General features: G+C 38.2%; 1 protein-coding gene across 2 annotated transcripts in view; it reads right to left on the bottom strand.

The window, feature by feature from the left end:
- Positions 1-10,397: 10,397 nt before the first annotated feature.
- The window catches only part of tbc1d16 (TBC1 domain family, member 16), a 70,624-nt gene continuing 59,513 nt past the window's right edge, over positions 10,398-21,508 (bottom strand). For both annotated transcript variants that reach the window (XM_068004109.1, XM_068004110.1), the window contains exon 10: positions 10,398-20,289. In XM_068004109.1, the coding sequence (XP_067860210.1) occupies positions 20,050-20,289 (240 nt within the window). In that variant the 3' untranslated portion in view covers positions 10,398-20,049. The remainder of the gene's footprint in view (positions 20,290-21,508) is intronic.

Raw genomic sequence — 21,508 nt, 5'->3', positions numbered from 1 at the left:
GAAACTAATTTGGAATAAGGGACGGGGACTCACCATAATTAATGTAAGCAAATTAACAGTAATGAAGAAAATATTGGCACTAAAGAGCGACAAATCCCCGAGACCAGAAGGTTTCCATCCCAGGGTTTTAAAGGAAGTAGGTGAGAACTTTGCAGAAGCCCTAACTATAATCTTCCAAAGCTCTCTCGATTCAGGAACTGTTCCTTTAGATTGGAAAATTGCACATGTCACTCTGCTGTTTAAGAAAGGTGAGAAAGGGAAATCAGGGAATTATAGACCAGTTAGCCTAACATCTGTTGTCGGGAAATTACTAGAGGCTATAATTAAGGATAGAGTAACTGAACACCATGAAAATTTTCAGCTGATCAGAGAGAGCTGGCATGGATTTGTAAAGGGTAGGTCATGCCTGATGAACCTGATTGAATTTCTTGAAGGGGTGACTAAAGTCGTGGATAGGGGAATGTCTATGGATGTTGTTTATATGGACTTCCAGAAGGCATTCAATAAAGTCCCTCATAAGAGACTTAGTTAAAGATGAAGCTCATGGAATTGAGGACAAATTATTGACCTGGTCAGGAAACTGGCTGAGTGGCATGAGACAGAGAGTAGGGATAATGGGCAGGTACTCAAATTGGCAGGATGTGGCTAGTGGTGTCCCACAGTGATCTGTGTTGGGACCTCAACTATTCATTGTACTTATTAACGACTTAGATGATGGAATAGAGAGCCACATATCCAAATTTGCTGATCACACAAAGATAGGCAGCATTGTAAGCGGTGTAGATGGAAGGACAAAATTACAGAAAGATATTAATAGATTAAGTGAATGGGCAATACTGTGGCAAATGGATTTCAGAGTAGGCAAGTGTGAGGTCATCCACTTTGGACATAAAAAGGATAGATCAGAGTACTTTCTAAATGGTGAAAAGATCGACAGTGGAGGTCCAAAGAAACTATGGGGTCCATGTTCATAGATCATTAAAATGTCATGGACAGGTACAGAAAATAATTTAAAAGGCTAATGGAATGCTGGCCTTTATATCTAGAGGACTGGAATACAAGGGGTAGAAGTTATGCTACGGCTATAGAAATCGCTGGTTAGACCACACCCGGAGTACTGTGTTCTGTTCCGGGCACCACACCTTAGGAAGGATATATTGGCATTAGAGAGAGTGCAGTGTAGATTTACTAAAATGATACCTGGACTCCAAGTGTTAAATTACGAGGAGAGATTACACAAACTAGGGTTGTATTCCTTGGACTTTAGAAGACTAAGGGTTGATTTGATCTAAGTTTTCAAGATATTAAGGGGAACTGATAGGTTGGATAGAGAGAAACTATTTCCGCTGGTCAGGGAGTTTAGGACTAGGGGACATAACCTAAAAATTAGAGCCAGGACTTTCAGGAGTGAAGTTGGAAAACACTTCTACACGCAAAGGGTGGTAGAAGTTTGGAACTCTCTTCTGCAAATGGCCATTGATGCGAACTCAATTGTTAATTTTAAATCTGAGATTGATAAGATTTTTGTTAGCCCCATATCCCTTAATATGTTTGGTTAAGGCAGGGATATGGAGTTAGGTCACAGATCACCCACGATCTCATTGAATGGCAGAATAGGCTCGAGGGGCTAAATGGCCTACTCCTGTTCTTATGTTCCTCCAGTTTATTAATGAAGTAAAATTGTACTCTGAGAAATCCCAGCAATTTCATAAGTGGCTGTTAATTATGGGGAAAAAAGACAAGCGTTGTCTCAATTTTTTGTTAATGTGGGAACTTAGTGATAACTAATGTATGAATTAAAGACACTTTTGTGCTATAATCTCATGCTGAGATTAGCTAAATTGAGATTTCCCAAACATATTTCATGTGAGATCATTACAGTCAATACTGTGACCAGATTTACATCTGATTAGGATATTTTTATCCATTACATCCCATAGGTTTGACTTCACCTTCTTAATTTACCTTCCTTTGATGGAACGGCTGAGTTTGGAAACGCAGTGTACAGGTAATTGTGGTTGTGAGCCCATGAAATACCATTCCATTGCTCATCATGTTTGGGCTCCAGTATGTTGCACCCTCTCAATCATACTTTTGAGCTGAAATGATGAGAACTGAAATAAAGTACATTGATTATATATAATATTTTCCCTCCGTTCACTAGTTACTGGTCTGGAGCTTTTCCATTAAAGGATTAAATATGTTGATTTCTACAACTAAAAATATGTACAAAGATTAATTTTCACAATGAATATCACAATGGTAGCTAAGGTAAGTCTAGGCACTCTTGCCAATAGACTTCTTCCACCACTCATTATTCACATCCTTACCTCTTGTACTCTTTCTCTTTCAGCATCTGGGTGTCATGGGAACTGGAGAAACGACCACTTTCGGATGAGGAGTCTAAGACCCCAGATCTCAGTGGCCCAGTCTTTAAAACAGGATACGATAGTGTAGTGGTTGTGTTTCTGGACTAGTAATCCAGAGGCCTGGACTAATAATCCAGAGAAATTTAATTCAGTTTTAAAAATCTGGAAATTTTAAAAAAGCTGATATCAATAAAAGTGACCATGAAGCTGTCGGATTGTTGTAAAAACCCAATTGGCTCACTAATGTCCTTTACGGAAGGAAACCTGCTGTCCTTACTCGTCTGGTTTATATGTGACTCCAGTCCCACACCAACTTGGACGACTCATAACTGCCCTCTGAACTGGCCTAGCAAGCCACTCAGTTGTATCAAACTGCTACTAGCGGTTCAAGAAGAAGGCCCCCCACCACCTTCTCAGGGCAACTAGGTATGGGCAACAAATACCTGCCTTGCCAGCAGCATCCACATCCTGACAATAAATTTTAAAAATGAAAAAAAAGCTATGATTAAGGAGCACCTAATGTGCAGGCAGTAGAGAATTTCCATACATATAGCCTGGATGATGGACAAATGGGAAGTATCCACCATCCCACTCTGCAACACATTTTGGGAAGTTTTCCATGACCTGCAGGACATCCTGAGACTGTGACAGCCCAGAAGATTTCTGCAGCATCAAGGCACCAGGAACAGCTTCTAAGGAAATTGGCTTCTAGAGTGCCAGTCTACAGTGATGCCATAGATGCTTTGAACAGGACACTTTCACAGGGATTCCAAGACCTGGCTGGGACTATTTGGTCTGTACTGACACCAACCAATATGTCCTCTGAGCCTGTGCCCAACACCAAATTTTTGACACTTTTTGGAGAATATGTCATTCCAAAAAAATAAGCACAACTTATGCACTTAGAGTTCTGAGTTTGTTTCTGTGGATGCTTTCAACTTTTGGGTGGGGGGGTGGGATGATGACAGGGGAAATATAGACTTCTGTCTTATGAAAGAACTTGACAGAAGCCTCCACCAGTGAGGGACTGGGGGAGGGGGAATAATCAGATGTAAACTGAGTTTATTTGGTGTGTCAACCTTTATTGAAAGCACTGCACCATCAATTGTTTCCTCGTTTCGCTGGCCGCTGGCCATCCTCTCCTTCCTGTCCACCCTCCTCGTGCTGTGGGGAGGGAGGGCTCTTTCCACTCTTTCTTCACGATCATCACCTTCAGCTTCCAGAAGCAGCAAACCTTTCTTCATTGTGGATTGGGAACAGTTTAGAATTCAGCAAAAAAGGACCAAGGGATTGATTAAGAGGGGAAAAATAGAGTATGAGAGTAAACTTGCAAGGAACATAAAAGTGGACTGTAAAAGCTTCTACAAGTATGTAAAAAGAAAAAGATTAGTGAAGACAAATGTAGGTCCCTTACAGTCAGAAATGGGAGAATTTATAATGGGGAACAAGGAAATAGCAGAGTAATCAAACAAATACTTTGCGTCCTCTTCTGTGACAACAGAACCAAATAACTTCCCAGAAATGCTAGGGAACCAAGGGTCTAGTGAGAAGGAGGAATTAAAAGAAATTAGTATTAGTAAAAAAAAGTGCTGGAGAAATTAATGGGACTGAAAGCCGATAAATCCTCAAGGCCTGATAATCTGCATCCCAGAGTACTAAAAGAGGTAGCCATGGAAATAGTGGATGCATTAGTTGTCATCTTCCAAAATTCTATAGATTATGGAAAAGTTCCTGTAGATTGGAGGGTGGCAAATGTAACCCCACTATTTAAAAAAGGAGGGAGAGAGAAAACAGGGAACTACAGACCGGTTAGCTTAACATCAGTAGTAGGGAAAATACTAGAGTCTATTATAAAGGATATGATAACAGGACATTTAGAAAATATCAACGGGATTAGACAAAGTCAACATGGATTTATGAAAGGGAAATCATGTTTGACAAATCTACTGGAGTTTTTTGAGGATGTAACTGGTAGAACAGGTAAGGGAGAACCAGTGGATGCGGTTTATTTGGATTTTCAGAAGGCCTTTGATAAAGTCCCATGTAAGAGGTTAGTGTGCAAAATTAAAGCACATGGGATCGGTGGTAATATACTGGCATGGATTGAAAATTGGTTAACAGACAGGAAACAGAGAGTAGAAATAAATGGGTCTTTCTCGGGGTGGCAGGCAGTGACTAGTGGGGTACCGCAGGGATCAGTGCTTGGGCCCCAGCTATTCACAATATATATCAATGATTTGGATGAGGGAACCAAATGTAATATTTCCAAGTTTGCTGACGACACAAAACTAGGTGGGATCATGAGTTGTGAGGAGGATGCAAAGCAGCTTCAAGGCGATCTAGACAAGTTGAGTGAGTGGGCAAATACATGGCAGATGCAATATAATGTGGATAAATGTGAAGTTATCCACTTCGGAAGGAAAAATAGAAAGGCAGAGTACTTTTTAAAATGGTGATAGATTAGGAAATGTTGATGTACAAAGGGACCTGGGGGCCCTTGTACACCAGTCACCAAAAGCAAACATGTAGGTGCAGCAAGCAGTTAGGAAGGCAAATGGTATGTTGGCCTTCATTGCAAGAGGATTTGAGTACAGGAGCAAAGATGTCTTACTGCAGTTATAGAGGGCTTGATGATACCGCACCTGGAGTATTGTGTGCAGTTTTGGTCTCCTTATCTAAGAAAGGATATACTTGCCATAGAGGGAGTGCAGCGAAGGTTCACCAGACTGATTCCTGGGATGGCAGGACCATCAAATGAGGAGAGATTGGGTCGACTAGGCCTGTATTCACTTGAGTTTAGAAGAATGAGAGGGGATCTCATTGAAACATATAAAATTCTGACGGAGCTAGACAGACTGGATCCAGGGGAGGATGTTTCCCGTAGCTGGGGTGTCCAGAACGAGGGGTCACAGTCTCAGGATACGGGGTAGGACATTTAGGACTGAGATAAGGAGAAATTTCTTCACTCAGAGGGTGGTGAACCTGTGGAATCCTCTACCACAGAAGGCTGTGGAGGCCAAGTCACTGAATATAATTAAGGAGCTAGATGGATTTCTAGACACAAAAGGCATCAAGGAGTATGGGGAGAGCACAGGAATATGGTATTGAGGTAGAGAATCAGCCATGATCATACTGAATGGCGGAGCAGGCTCAAAGGGCCTACTCCTGCTCCTGCTCCTATTTTCTATGTAATATTATGCAGAGCACAGCATCTACAATAATTCTTGATGTGCTCACTGGGCTATATTGCAGGGCTCCACCAGGTTTATCCAGGCATCTAAAATAGGATTTAAGAACTTCTACAGTGTTCTGCACTTCTTGTATTGGCATGGGCCTCTTTGTATCTGTCATCCCCCTCCGTTTGTGGAAGCTTCGTTAGAGCCATAACCCTTACTCCAAGGGAGAATGCTGACCATCCAGAGGCAAGAGTGCTACTACTGAGTCAAGGCTGACACCTATGCAGTGTAAGGTGATTGATACTGCACATTAGTTGGACATTATTACAATGAAAGCCTTTCCTATTCATAAAATTAAAGATTTAAATTATGTCATATGGGGTTTGACTGCCACATGCATTGTGTCAATTGCTGCTTGCACCTGCGGGAACCCTGTCAGTCTGTAGAACTAGCTATGTCCTCTCTTTGTGTCTATTTGTTTGCTTCTATTGGGAACAATATGAATTGGCAAAGGTCACCTGAGTCTGCCTGGAAGGATCCAAAAACAAAAAAAAATTCAAGGCAGCAATGATCTTGATTGATACAGACAATGTTCTTCTTCTAGTGGAAGTGGGCTGCAGGTCTTTAGCTAGCAGTTGACATATTTTCCCCAATAACCTCCAGGGGGGAGTGCAGCCTTCTGGGGCACTGACATTCAGAAAAAATTAAGTAAGACCATCTGTAGACCCTGCTGAGTGGGTATTAGTGTGTAGGCAAGAGACACCTTCTGTTAAGCTTGACTTTCAGCTTCATTTTTGGCCTCCTCTACATCCTTCTCCTCTTCAGGGTATAAGAATAGGGGTATTTCCATTGGGAAATCTATGTCCTCACTGCAAAGCAGTAATTTGAGCAGAGCTGAGTAAAACCAGCAGCAAATGTCCTGACCGAACCTCCAAAGTACTAACGAGATAATATGCAGCAAATGTCACACCAACTTTCAGTAGCAACACACTAAATCCTCAACATGGTACCTGCTACAGGGATTCCTTACTGCAGCTGCCACTGCCACTTATATAGTGGTTGTAATTATTTGAGGCTGAAGTTGAGGAAAGTGGCTCAGAGGGTTAGCCACACCCTCTTGACTCCATTAACATGAGGTGGATTGAGCTCCCAACAGGCCTTAAAGGAGACTGGTGCTTTTTTTGGGAGGATATTTTACTCCATTTACTGCATCAAATCAGGCAAAGAGGAAAATCCAGGGCACAGGTTTTTTTGGGTTGCTTGCAAATCCAACCACCAGCTGTGGTATAAACACAAATAGACCAAGGGAACTCATGATTCTATTGTGTATTCAGCTTATAGAATTGTAAAACATAAACTAGTGTGAAATTTATTGCAAGTCATTTTTAATTTCAAGAAACCAAGTTATCATCAGTCCCACAATGGCATCACTTCTCAATGAGATTTCTTTATTAGAGATCCCCAAAAGAACATGACTGGAAATTATTAGATTTATAGGGTACTAAAAGAAGCATTGGATGGGTCTTTTGTGATTTTGATATACAACTGGGGTAGAATATTCTTCAACCTGTTCTCCATCTATATTTGTACTAATATGTATCTGTGCATCTATGTTTATATCTCCGTGTATAGTTTACAACTCTATAAATGAAGCTACCAGGATAACTATAAGCAACAAATAAAGGGTATTAAATATAAGCTGTGTTGCATCCTCTATTTATTGGAGGAAAATGGAACAAGCTGAATTGACTCTTCCTTTGTTTATACTTTTGCTTTAGTTTGTACAGATATTTTAGAACTATAGAATTTCAATGATTAATTATTCTACTAGCTCATTAAACATTCTGAATGGTGCTGTATCTAATTGTATCTTTGAAGCTATTAAAAATGGGAAAGGATAGTGGGCTCTGATAATTACCTTATTGGATCCCACATGCCAAATTTTCTCCAGTAAAGTTAAAATTCCGTACGTACTTTAACGGTTTTTTTTTGTAAATATGATAGTGTTAGACATCAATCTATTTAAAGACGATAGCAGTTTTCTAAAATTTTTCTAACAAAAGGGCCTGAGGAATCCCAGACGTTTGGTACTTCATCCAATGTGATGCCTTTCATCAAACTAACACTACTTTAATAGAATATAATAATTGACTCAAAGTGTGTTACAAAGCTCTTACTTAACCAAAGGGATCAGAGAACATCCTGAACTGTGTGTGATGTAGAAGTGGCTTTTAAATTCATCTGTACCACTCGACATCAGAGTTTTGAAATTCCATGCCGATTATTAAGATACTTTATATTTGAAAGTTAAAATGAACCTTAATGCCAAGTTTATAGGTTCAGTTACCAAAACATCAGTGACACTAGAACATCCTTTATGAAGCAGGGGATTTATGTCAGGAAAAGGGATTTAGGAGAATATGATGTTAGGCCAGAATTGTAATAGCAGTTGACAGAAAAACGGTGGTTTACTGAAACATAACATACTTTCACTGTTTGGATACTCTTACATCCTTACATCAGTACAATACAACTGATGGGTTCAGTTGGCATCATAAACTTCAAAACTTGCACTCACACTTTCCCTAACTGGCAAACACACAGGACTTTCCTCAATAGCATCACTGTGATCAGAAAGTCACCAATGAAGAATGTCAAGGGAAACCCATTGTGATAACATTCAACATTAAAAATAATTGGCGACATTTGTTTTAAAATTAAATGCCATAGTTAATAAATATTATCGACTGTTCCATTGTGTCACTTCTTTAATGTCTTATGACTGTCTTCTTAACCCACAGACTGCATTAACTTTCATGTATGTAGCTCCTTTAAAGTAGTAAAATGTTCCAAGGTGCTTTAGAATGGCTGATGGAATGCCAAGCAGGCATTGGGAAGTTAGGAAAGGAGACCAATGGCATGGCTGAAGTCATTGGAGGCTTCTAAAGGTGAGAGACATATAGCAAGATGAAGGGGTTTAGGGTTCTAGAGTTTAGAGCCATGACAGCTGAAGACTGGGTGCAAGAGTATAGGGTATGAGTTGGGAGCTGGGGCTTAAATGTTTGCAGATAAAGGATGTAGCAAGAGAATGGTAGGATTCGTAAATGAGGACACATCAAAAGCATTCTAATATTATATAATATAAATGCTATCATATTAAAGAATGCTAGTGTAACCTTGATAGTACCATTTTGCATGTGCAGTTTATTACTGAACTTCTGTTTTATGAATACAATTCTAAGCCAATAAAGTGTCATTAGGATAAAAACACTAACCAAAAGGTATATCAAATATTAAGGGCCTGTGATTCAAGGATTTACAACATTCTGTGCCAGGATGATAGAATTATGTGCACAAGCCCATACCCTATGATTTTAGCCATGTTGTTGGGAAAGAGGCATTGAGCAAAAGGTTTGCCATTTCCCCAAAGGAGGGCGGACAATTGGCTAACAAAATCCCTCAGCACCATTCTCATAGAAGTTGACAACCAAAGAAGCCAGGGATCAGTTTATTTCATTGGATATCATATTGAGAGGAAGAATAAGATAACTGAAAATGGGGAAAAGTTAAAATGCTTGAATAGAGAATTTACATAAGCCTATGATAGGTAGATTCAATTGTAAAGAGCTGAAGAGAATATAAAACTATCCAAGTCAACTGTGCCATCGGAGAAGCGTTTGGTTTGTCAGCATTGACAGGACACCTTTATGGCAGTGTACGTACTTCCAACAAAGTTATATCAACAACTGGCAAAAAAAATAGAATCACCATAAACAACCTAGAGGATTATCTGAATGAAAATAACCTAGTAATTAGCAGTCAACACGGTTTCAGATGAGGGAAGTTCTACCTGACCAACCTTCCTTGACTCTTGTGTCTCTCCGAGTTGACAGCATAGCATAGTCAACCGTAGCATAGTCTACCATAGCCTACCATGAAGTGGGCATCCTAGATATGGATAAGGAATTGATAGTAGCAGGTACTAGTTAGGAGAGTTATGTTTTGTTTGGGAGATACACTGAGTGGAGTATCCCACCGATCAGTTCCAGGGCCTGGATTTAGAAATTAAATTTGATTTGGTAAAATACGCAGATGATACAAAATGGCGGGGTGGGGGGGTGGTGGCATTGTTAGTCAAATCCTAAGAACTACAGTAAGACCTAGACAAAGTTTTCAGGTAGGCAGAAATACAACTGATAAAATACAATACAGACAAGTGCAAGATATTACACTTTGGAAGAAAGAATGGGAGATATGTTGAATTAGCTAGGGGACCAGCAATCAATAAAGCTAGTAGAATGCTGAGCTATATTGCCAGAAGACACGTCTGATGCTTAAACTGTACAGTGCTTTAATCAGGTCACACCTTGAGCACTATGTATAATTCTGGTTACCCAGATGCTAGAGAAACATCCAGTCCCTGGAGGTAGTGCAGAAAAGGACCACAAAGCTTATCTCAAGTGTCAGAGGATTGAGTTATGAAGATTGGCTAGAAAAACTCAGACTCTTCAGCTTTGAAAGGAATTGAATGAGAGGGAACATAGAGGAATGCAAGATACTAAGCAGACTCGAAGAGAGAAATCTGGAGTAGGATATTAAGTTAAACTTCGACTGTAGGTCAAGGGGCCATTGGTGAAAGGCAAGTTCAGGAGTGAGGAAAAGAAATCATAGATTTCTCTGGAAGGATGTGCTGGACAAGTTGTATAGCCTCCCTCATCTATATTTACCTTTGTAAACTGAATAAAGGCAACTTTTATCATAGGACTGCCCCCAGGAAGAGTATTTTAAGGTACTTTAAATGCTGTATAAATGGATTAATCGACAGTAAGGAAAAGCTCACCACGACACAGTAGAATTTTCCATCACTTTATTTCCCAAATCAAACAATTTAAGATTCACATTATTCTTTGGAAGAAAAAAAGCCTGAGATTGAACAGGTAATTCTGCATGTTAATGGTGATTGTAGCATGTGTTTCTATACCTTTTCTTACAATTAAGTCCCCAAATGTAATGTAGCTTTAGTCCCTCTAGAGATCAAACCACCTGACATGGTTAAAAGGTGCACCTAAAACCAGAATCTTATTGCTGGCCATCACATCAATTTAATCTTTCAAAATGTATAATGCAAATGTTAAAATTAATGCCCTAATTTAAAATGATCTAAGTGTACCAAATAATAATTGAAATGCGTTATTGTATAAGCAAGTATACCTGCATGTCTAATAATAGGAAAGATTTGCCTTTACTTCCTAATCAAGAGCCTTGTTACTCCATTGGGACCAAGGGGTTGAGACGATTGGAAGCATAGGAAAAATTGCCACGTTTCTGGGCTCCTTGCTCCTCTCCCTCCACCACAAACAGACTGGCAGGCTCCTCATCAGTGAATCAAAGAGTATCACTTAGTAATCATAGAGAGGATCACATTCTGACCCAGCGTATTGAGGGTATCTATAGTATTCATTTTTCAATTGTAAACAAAACCACTTTTGAATGTAAACAAAGTCTTCTTTCATTGTTTAGATCCGGTTTTACCTTCAGTAATGGTACAGATGCATTAATAATAGAAACACCTTTGACAAACAAATGCAAATATTCTATATTACAGAACTCCATAAACTAGGTTATACAACAGAAATGAATATGCATGAATTACTTGTCAGCTTTCAAATGTAGGCCGAAGAAAGAGCAGCAGCCTTGATAAGAATTTGTTTCACAATTGTGCTTTCCAGTAACATCAAAAGGAACATTAATGCAAATTTACAAATAATGCAAATGGCATTCCTTCTTTCAACAAGCTAGTTGAAAGAGCAAACCTAAAAAAAAACAATGTTCATGAGGGTTTTAGTGCACATAAATACTTAAAGGCATACTATACTTTTGTGTATAAAATTGGTCAGCTCACAAAGGCTGACAGATCCTTCATTGGTTTTACTGGCTGGTCAAGTAAGATAAAGTACATTAAACCTTTAAGTATTGTACTTTCCTTTTAAATCTGCACCTTCTCCATATAGCTTGCTTTACAACAGACTCGCTATGTGTTTCACTAAGAATAGTGTGTGGTTTTCCTCAAAGGATGACAGTTCTGAAAATAGAACACTTTCCCATTATACATTCTATGCCAGTTTCCCACATTCCTAAGTCTGGTACAGCACATGCTGGGTGTAGAACTATAAGAACCAGGATTCATCACGATAATCAACTGTAAGAACACGATAATGAACAATGTTACAACTATAACATCAGAACTGCTGAACTGGCAGTTCACTCAGTAATCACAAAAGCAGAAACCTTAACCAAGAGGATGGATGTGTGAGCAGAAGTGGAGACAAAACAACTCCTTATATGGTAATGAAAGACTCTCGGGAGGAGCAGAAGAACAGTACCTTATTTGGTAACAACTAGAGCTACCGCAGACGGTATAAAAGGAGGACGAGTTGCGAGAGAGACAGGAGAGCGAAAAGGTATCAATGCAGAGTAGCTAACTGCTCGGTGCTGAGAACTATCTGCAAGATAGTCACTCGGGTTCTCTCAGAACAAAGTTCTGATCAACCCATGTTCTGAATTGTACTCCGCATAAAGCATGAATTCTTTGACTGTATAATATTGTTGTTTGATAACCGAATAAACCAGCTCATTTGAGTCGAAGTTCGTCTCGGTCATTGTCTCACCCCAGGGTCTTATGACCTCCCCTTATCTTGCTCTGATGATGCACCTTAGCCTCAGAAAAGCACCAGCTGCAGTATCAGTGTTATGATACTATTCTTTACAAATTTAAGATTAGGTCTTCCAGGCACGAGACCACTGGATTATATGCTAAATTCAGCACACTTTAAGAAATGAGCTATAATTAGGTCAAAGCTGCTTGAACACAATTCAGCTGTGATCCTGGACTGAATCTAAAAGAGGATCCCCCAGATTAAGTCAGCGATTAAGACTTAGATCTTAAACAAAATGAATTAGGGAGTCTGGATTGATGGCTCACTCATTGATACTACTGTACTCAATGATGTTACTGTTTTAGCATCAACTAAAAACCAGACAGTAGTTCAATACATTCTTATTAGTGAGATTGGTCAAAATTGCATTCAACATGTTCTGAACAGAGACCAGAATTTCATCATAAACCCACAACTAGACTTAAAAAAATAGCTGATCTTTGCCACATTTTTTATACACTACAATTAGGGAAAATGCTATCATGTAGGACATTAAAATTTACATTTAATATTTATGAATTTATAATCCCTATGTGAGAAGTATAGCTGTAAGCAAACCATACCCAAGCTAGCATAAAGTTTAACAGCAGAACTTTCATATGATCCAATAAACCTAGAAATAGTGATGTTAAGTAGTTGAATCCAGCTTTACAGGAATGAGTTCTTCAGCAACAGACTAGTATTAAAAAATTCTAAGACTGTAGTGACATCAATCTATGCAACTGATTGATGTACTAAAGTACAATGGAAAATATATTGGGAAAATGTTGATGGTATTATTTTGCAATTCACATGTGCAATACCAGCACATCTTGGGACTAATTATTTCCATGATGAATAATCATAACAGAACCATCCATCACTATAGGTAAACTATCAGAAAACATGCTGATAATATCTTTTTCCATAAATGCCAAGTTATAAAAAGATATGTGGGACACAAAGTAGATACTTCAGAACAGCTAACATACAATGCTCTCTCATGAAATTACCACAATGCACTAGCTTAAAAAACAGGCAAGTGTAGGGGAATAGTGACAACAGTAGAATCCAATTTATTTAAAAATAGTGGTTTGGATGTGTCAATTATTTGGATTTTTATGTAAAAACAGTTGATGCAGCTAAAAAGTTATTTTAAATAAAGCAATCACTTCAAAAAGATTACTTTTTGTTGTACTGTAAGAGATGTTTACTGTAAGCAGGTTTAGATCAATGAAGCTTTTGTGGTGTTTTAATTAAAAAGGAGTTTGAGAAACAGGCACTAGGACATGAAAGAAAATCTCCTTTGCTTAATTAGCACTGGGTCACAGCTCTCTACGTGTTGATGTGAATCAATATAAAAAAAAGATGTGAATCAAGAGCCACGCTTCCCCTAAGCTTCAGAATCCACTTGCTAAAACCACTAGCTTCCTTTTGGTCCTCCTATACTGCATTAGACAGATGACCACAATGATCATTCTCTCTCTTCTTTCAAGCAAACAAATACAGAGTGTGCCCCATTTCTAAAGTGGAGGCATATCAAAATCAAATTTATGTCTACTTTCCTAAATGTGCATTTTTCACAATGTAACACGATTTACTTCTTCCCCTTAAAGGTAAAGTAACAATTTCTCATTGAATCTCAGTGAAACACATCATGCTAGCAGGCAGGATTTGAAGGTTCAGGTTTAGCTTTAGGTTTTCTGTTTCTAGGATAAAACAATTCTCTCTGTTGTAAAAATGGGTCATTCTCTACACCTGTACTACTACCCATTTTCCAACTGCAACAAATACTTTTAAATGCAATTAGCTTCTATTTAAATGTGCTCAGGGAACAATATGTTAAAAGCAGTTTTAAAAAAATAGATTCTGGAGCCGTGATGAGATGATAATGGTAGGGCAAGGGGCATTTCGCTAGGCAAAATATTCAGCTTTTGTGCTGCAAGCACTGGGACATAATGTCACTTGACTTGCCTCAATATAAAACATCTTGTATTTATGCTAGAACACAAGTGTTCTAAAAAAAAAGTCCCTTGTAAATGAAATGTAAAGTACTGTTTCACAGTACATTCATGTGTAATATCCATGGACTACCATGCAGCAACTAGAAACTTTATCCCCAAATTTTCCTTCTTTGGCTTTTCCCAACCCCCATGTAAAAAAAATAGATTCCTGCCCCATGACAGTGTTTGTACAGATATAATGTGGCACCCTGGCAACACTCTATAGAGGCAAATCCTGAGCTGATGCTAATGTAGTGTTAGCAAAATCACGTATTAGGGGTGGGGCAAGCATGAGTTGAGCAGCCCAAATTCAAACCCTGCCTTCTCTGTCAGGCACTACAGCAATAATTTCTAGGACTATTCCAAACAATGCTGCTAAACTAAAGTCCTTATCTGCAAATGTACAGACATTGAGAGTAATAGTAACACCTAGCAATGTCGTGCACTTCATTATATTCTCTGAGCACAGTGCCTAATTGGTATCTAAGACAGCCTTGTGCTGTGGACTCATGATCATTAGGAAATGAATTGAGACTACTCGTTTCATTTAGGACTCTTAACATCCGTCTGACAAAGAACACCTTCATCCTTCCCATTTTAGTCAGATTTAATCCCAAATTCCACAAATGTTTTAATACGGCATCCAGCCCATTAACAGAGTTAAACTTACAACTTTCACAAAATCATATTTATATATTTCTCATTTGTTGCCAGTGTAGCATAGACACTAAAATTTACGCAATGACCCAAATAAGTGCCCTTGCAGTACTGCCAAGGTAAGTTAGAAAACACACACATTATTTCCATTTGAAGGAACACATTTTTGATTTTATTTAACCTTCAGATCATCACATACTGCATGATTTCAAATATATTTATAAAACACACAGCAGTCTAAAGGTTAAATTATATCAGACACTGTTAGGCAGCACATTTAGACTTTCTACAAAAAGGATGTAATCCTAAAGCAGGAATTCCTGAGTAGAATGGACACTCTGGCTTAAAGGCTTATATAACCAGATCATAAAATAAGTGGCATTTAACAGCAAGATAAATACTGCATTGCAATTTATAAAATGTTCAACAAATACAGTACTCAAATCTGAAAAGCTGCAATTTTTCACACTGTCTTAAAAAGAAATCTAAAACATATTTTTCAAACCACAATACAGAGGGGTTTTATATACAGACATAAGGGTCAATTTTAACTCTGGGCATGCTCGGACAGGTGGGAGGGAAACCCCCACGGACAGTTCAGAGTGAGGCCTGGGCAATTTTAACTATTTGAATACTGTAGCACTGTCTCCCGCCCAAAACTGTTAGGGGAGGGGGTAAAAGAGTGATGTCAGGACCGGTGGGTGGGAGCAGAAATTTAGATGGGAGCCCGAGGATGTCAGGGACCCGAGGGAGCAGTCCCCGGTATGGTTAGTGCTGGGTGGGGTTCACAGAACATTCCTTTCTGGAAAAGCACAATGACTATTAATAGAAACAGACATCATTTATGGGTCCCCCATTAATGAGTCCTATAAAAACATGCTCTGTACAACACTCCCCTCACGACAACATACATTTTGTAGGATTTCCAAATACAGAATTCTAAAGGGTTTATTATACAGTACTAGAAGTTTATTAGTTCCAATATGAAACCCATGTTAATAAAAAATGCACTAGGATGGACTATAACATGATACTAGGTACATTATTTCACTACATGGTGAATGCATATTGACTGAAATTGCATCCATAGTATTTAAAGTGGTAATTCTGTACATAATTTAACATTAGCTGCTTGCCACAAACTGTAAGGGCAGGAAAGTCGTTATCATTTCAAGATGTTCAAATTGCCAGGCAGGTTCTTAATGATCAAAAAATGTAAAGTACCACAAAATGACTGCAATTTGCAGATCAGAAACAGCACCTAAAGCAGGACCATAAATAATGGTCTTAGCTTGTTAGATGCATCATCTTAAAAGCTGGTTTTTGCAAGATTAAATGTTTTGAAATCAGAATAATTTTACATAAATACCCATACATTTAAGATTTTTTCCCTTTGCCTTTAGTTTTTACCTCCAATCTCTGTTTTTATTTTCATAGATATGCTACACGCATGCCATTTAAAAAAGGAACTCCTTACAAATTTCAACTGGGGGCCTTAAAAGCAATCAGAAGAGAAACCTTTACTCAAAGTTCCCTGGCTTCAAACTCAGAGATGACAAGTCAGTTTGCCACCAGAGACAGAGAATCTTTCTAATTTGGATATGAACTGATCTCCAGTTAGAATCATAGAATGGTTGCAGCACAGAAGGAGGCCATTCAGCCCATTGAGCCCGTGCCAGCTCTTTGTAAGAGCAATCCAGTTAGTCCCATTCCTCTGCTCTTTCCCCGTAGCCCTGCAAATTTTTTCCTTCAAGTATTTATCCAATTCCTTTTTGTAAGCCATGATTGAATCTGCTTCCACTACCCTTTCAGGCAGCGTATTCCAGATCATAACTACTCGCTGCGTAAAAAAGTTTTTCCTCATGTCGTCTTTGATTCTTTTGCCAATCACCCAGTTGAGGGCATTGGTCCGATACACTGCATCAGCCAGGAGCCCACCTTTCTGGAGTGAATATTATTCAGTCCTCTATCACAGATCACCATCAAGACTATCAACCCAGATCTCAGACATGAAAGGGAAATGTTCTAACACATGCAATCAGCCAGTCTCCTCTTCGTTAAGGTTATTGTTATGCACTGTAATTCTGGATTTGTTACCTGAAACCTTAATGTGACAAGTTTATAACTCCTTTTGATTTGTAACAAGATAGGTAAGGTCAGACTTCCAACGCAACAGTAAAACACTTTGATGTACACTTTAAGTACACAGTTTGAAGGTGTGCCAGCATTCCCTGCTAGACAATAATGAAACTGCTTTCAACTATAAAAGAGCAAAATTCACCTTTAATGTTAAACACTTTTACTGGCCTAAACCTACATTTAGATTGGCTTCCAACTCTGCACAAAGACCAGCCAGTACAGTATTCCTTCCCTTTTTGAGCAATCAATATAATTTTCACAGTTCTGTGGTCTATGACTGGAGTACAAATGAGGTGCAATAGTTATCCAAATAAGTTATCCAAATGGGATCAACAATAAGCAAAAGCAAATTTTAAACGCGATTAATGTAGAAAGCAGACTTTGTGCTATTGTAAATAAGCATACTGAAAGAGTGAAATGGTTGCTATATTTGAAATAATCCTCTGTCAGATTTAATAAAACATCAGCAGAATATTGCTGTCAGCTTGTCAAAAGATACTAGACCAAAGTTTTAAAAAATGATTACTTTCAATTTTAGAGGTCAATTCTGAAACAAGGAGCAACATCTGATTTGTAACACAATGATGTGACTGTCATATCCAAACTAAAGCAGATGGTATAAAGTCACCATGTTGTTCACTTCAAAATATTTACTATGAACAATTTTCATCTTTAATTTTTCCATTAGCCACCTACATTTTTTGAATCACGCCTATACCACCTGCTACCACAAGTACACTTCAACACTGCAGAATCTAGGCTACCTCTGAACACATGCATTACTTGGAATGTATGAATCTCATGAAGTTCAAACATGTAACCATGAAATTTTCCAAAGCAAGTCCAGTCAGAACAAGGGTGTAAACTGTACTGTAAGGTTTTCTGACAACTAGGGTGCAGCCAGAGGGTTAAAATGCCAACATCACTCACAACATATTCCAGTGTTGTTCTGTGGGCACAAATATATTGAAACTGCAGGACTGTGATAATAAGCACATTGGTGAGATTTCCACAATATCAAGATATCTGCATCCACACGTTTTAATTGTGCTACTGGGAATTCATTTGTTATCTCTTCCATTCTCTCAATCATCTTAAATTTTTCAAAAAAATACAAGAGTCAATTGAAATTTTTGTCCAAAATCTCCAGGCATTTTGGAAAGCTTTCAAGATTCACAATAAACAATTTTTAAAAGAATTATTGGGGGGTGTAAAAGATAAATACCAGCAATAGTCCATGGTGACAAGAATCTCATGAAGTTTCAGTTTTTCCTCCTCTGTTTTAGAACACTCAGATGGTTTTTATGGAAATTGATCCAACAGCTACATTTGGGTAACTGGACACATGATGATTATCTTAAATTTTGCTTTTGTATATTAGGCAGGACAATAGGATATAGCCATAGAAAATAGTAATGGGGAGGTATTTCACAAAGTTTATGCTACTGAAAGCATAGAGAGACTTGAAGAAGTTGTGCTTTCAAAGACAAGTAGTAAGTTTTCACCTACAGAAATTACTTCTGGAATTCACTATTCAGTTATACTATCATTGTTTTTGTTATAAAATACTGGCTGTAAGACAGCTGCTACAAATGGCTTTCATTATCACAAAAAAAATCAGCAAGAGATATTTTTAGTCAGCCAAAACTCATTTGAATGCTGAAATCTGATCTGCTGCAAGATATCCCCAATCATTCATTGAGAGAGGGGTTGAGCTTGACTGAAGATGCCACAATATCATTGCTACCACAATTTCATATCGGATTAACCAAAGGCAGAGGTGAAGCTGCTTAAAGATCAAAATGATTGGTAAAAGCGTTAAATACTAAACAACTGAAAGGATAATATAAAAATCGTTAAGATGTTATATAAAGGTTGAAGATATATTTATCCTTTCACTGACAACCTATTTGAATGGCAAGAGTGTACATGCAAAACTAATATTTATTTTTGAATATCTAAGTATTATTTTCAACTGTAGTAACTACACTTTTCAGGAGGAAGACCAACACCTTAAGATGTTTTCATGAAATGAAAAGTACAGTGCCCAATGGTACAACAACAGAAATACTAACAGATTTCAAGGTGTTTTCTGATCCTACAATTAATGAGTTAAATCAGCATGTGGCAATTTAACATCCATTTATATAGGTCATTTTCTTGGACACTTGTACTTAAAGTTTTTGTGTAGTGGGGACAATCTGATCAATGGGCTGTTTTAGTTTTTTTTCTCAAAAGTGGCCCAATTAAAATTTTACCTTTGCAAGGAAAATCTGAATTCTCACAAATGTCTAAACCCACAGCTTGACAGAAGTTCAGGCCACTGTATGTATACAAGTACGCAACAGTGCAAAAGGACATGCATGATGTGAAAATACAATGCATTTAGTTATTTTTATGCTACGGTGAATACATTTTCAGGTAGAACTGTTTGTTGATAGGGATGTGGTTACGTGATATTTATAGACAATACTGTAGCTTGTTGGGTGCCAGCAATTTTTAAAATTCATTTAAATCAGCCCTGAAGTGTTTCACTGAATGGGAATTGTCCAATAAACTGCATATTTTTACTTTCATAGCAGCTTCCTAACAAGCAACTGCATTTTTTGCAACAAATCACAAATACTCCAGACATAATGAAATTGATCTTTCCTTCTCTAATCATTCAAATCAAACACTATGTTTGGTGTACTTGAGGGAATCCTCAAGATATCCATATGTATTTCTATAGTTTAAAGTGCTCGGGTCACCATCAGCTTTCTCCACGTGTACCTTTTCCACTTCAACTCAAGTCACCCAGGTTCAGAAAAAATGGTATTCTGCAACTGTATTAATACCAGGGCTGCCCAAAACAGTCCTGTTACAGGAGAAGTATCTATACTAGCTCATAGTTACTAAAAAATATAGTTACTAAGTAATCAGGTTCAGCCCATATCAAGTAAACTACCTCCAAAACAATTTTTGGAAATCCACTGGAGTTTTCAGCACAAAGTATGATTAGTTAGAAAGACTATCTCAGGAAAGTGAAAACATCTTTTGCCCCTCTTTTGCCTTCATGCGCTGATCTTGGAGATGGGGTAGCAGAGGTCCCTCCATATGGGCAGCTGTCAAAATCCAGGTGATTTAATGTACACTCCACAGCTGGGATGCATCCACTGTCCCACATTCCAGTGCCACACAGTTTACAAAGGTCATGTAGACTGCAGGGGATTCTGGGCAAGAGGCGAAATTGGTACAAAAGGCTCCGTGCCTGTAGAGAAGACAAAAAGAAAGAAAATATCTCAGATAAGACAAACAGGATTGAATGAGACTAGCCTCTTTCAGAGCTTTTATTTGTAAATAGTTAAAAAAAAAATTTTCAGATACTTCCATTTACATAAAAACTCCTTTTAGTCATAGTTTGTGACAATTTTGCTGTTCAGCCATTTTCTCCGATGGCTGAAGAAAACTTGTACAGATCTGTAATAGTGAAACCATTTTGCTGGCTGTTACAGAGGTGGAAGGGAATGCTTCAGCTATTCAATCCACAAATGACCATGTTGTTTGTCTGCGCTTGCCAGCATGCCATTTGGCCTTTGCATTGGTGGGAAAGACAGCAGAGGCGTTGATTTTGTTAATGTGTGCCTCTGACAACACGGCACCACTGCAGTTCCTCCTTGAGCAGCACCCAATAAAAATGGGAGATTAAAACAGAATTCACCTTTTTCTAGAAGCAGGTTTTGCGAAAAGTACATTTTCTCTTAAGTGGACTGTTTTGCAATCTGTACACACAATACCCAAATACTGGAGGTTAACAAGATCCATTGAAATTTTTACAAACATTGTTGATCGTTTGCCTAACCAAGTCAGTTAATACTTCAGTTATTCAGCAACTATTAGAGTCTAGCTAGTATAAGTGTTGCCAACAATTCTTTAAGCTTTCTCCAGCTGTCATTACATTAAATATGAAGCAACAAGGTTTTGGACTGCAGTACACTTTAGGTCAAACAACTCACACCCTCAGCACAATGTAGGACCATGTTTGTAGTATGTTTTTATCCCATTTTTATTCTCTCCACACAAGAGTAAGTCACGACCTTGTAAACAACCAAAAAAGTACAAAAATACCACAAAGAGAACTACTTCCTCATATAGAGAAATCAGCAGGAAACAACAATCTGCCAACAGCTGTACCTCACCATGAGATTGGACATCTCTTTTCTAACCTAACAGTGGAAATAGAATATAACAAGCCAACTTGTTGCTACAAGAGTACTTTTTGCTTTATACTATATAACTTTTTCATGTCAAAGGATAAGTGCTACCATGAGTATCTCTTTAAAAAAATTATACTGTTATGGAGATCACTTAACTTTTTTAAAAAAAAGCAAGGACTGAATGGTGCAGTGGGATAGGACATAGTTCTTTTATCTGTGGGGCCTGGGTATGAATCCAGCCAAACTGATAAGGATGAAAGTTTCCTCAGTTTG

This window comes from Heptranchias perlo, chromosome 23, assembly GCF_035084215.1.
Source record: "Heptranchias perlo isolate sHepPer1 chromosome 23, sHepPer1.hap1, whole genome shotgun sequence".
NCBI classification, from domain to species: Eukaryota; Metazoa; Chordata; class Chondrichthyes; order Hexanchiformes; family Hexanchidae; genus Heptranchias; species Heptranchias perlo.
Note: the sequence above shows the minus strand (reverse complement) of the source record. Positions and strands in the feature narration are given on the sequence as shown.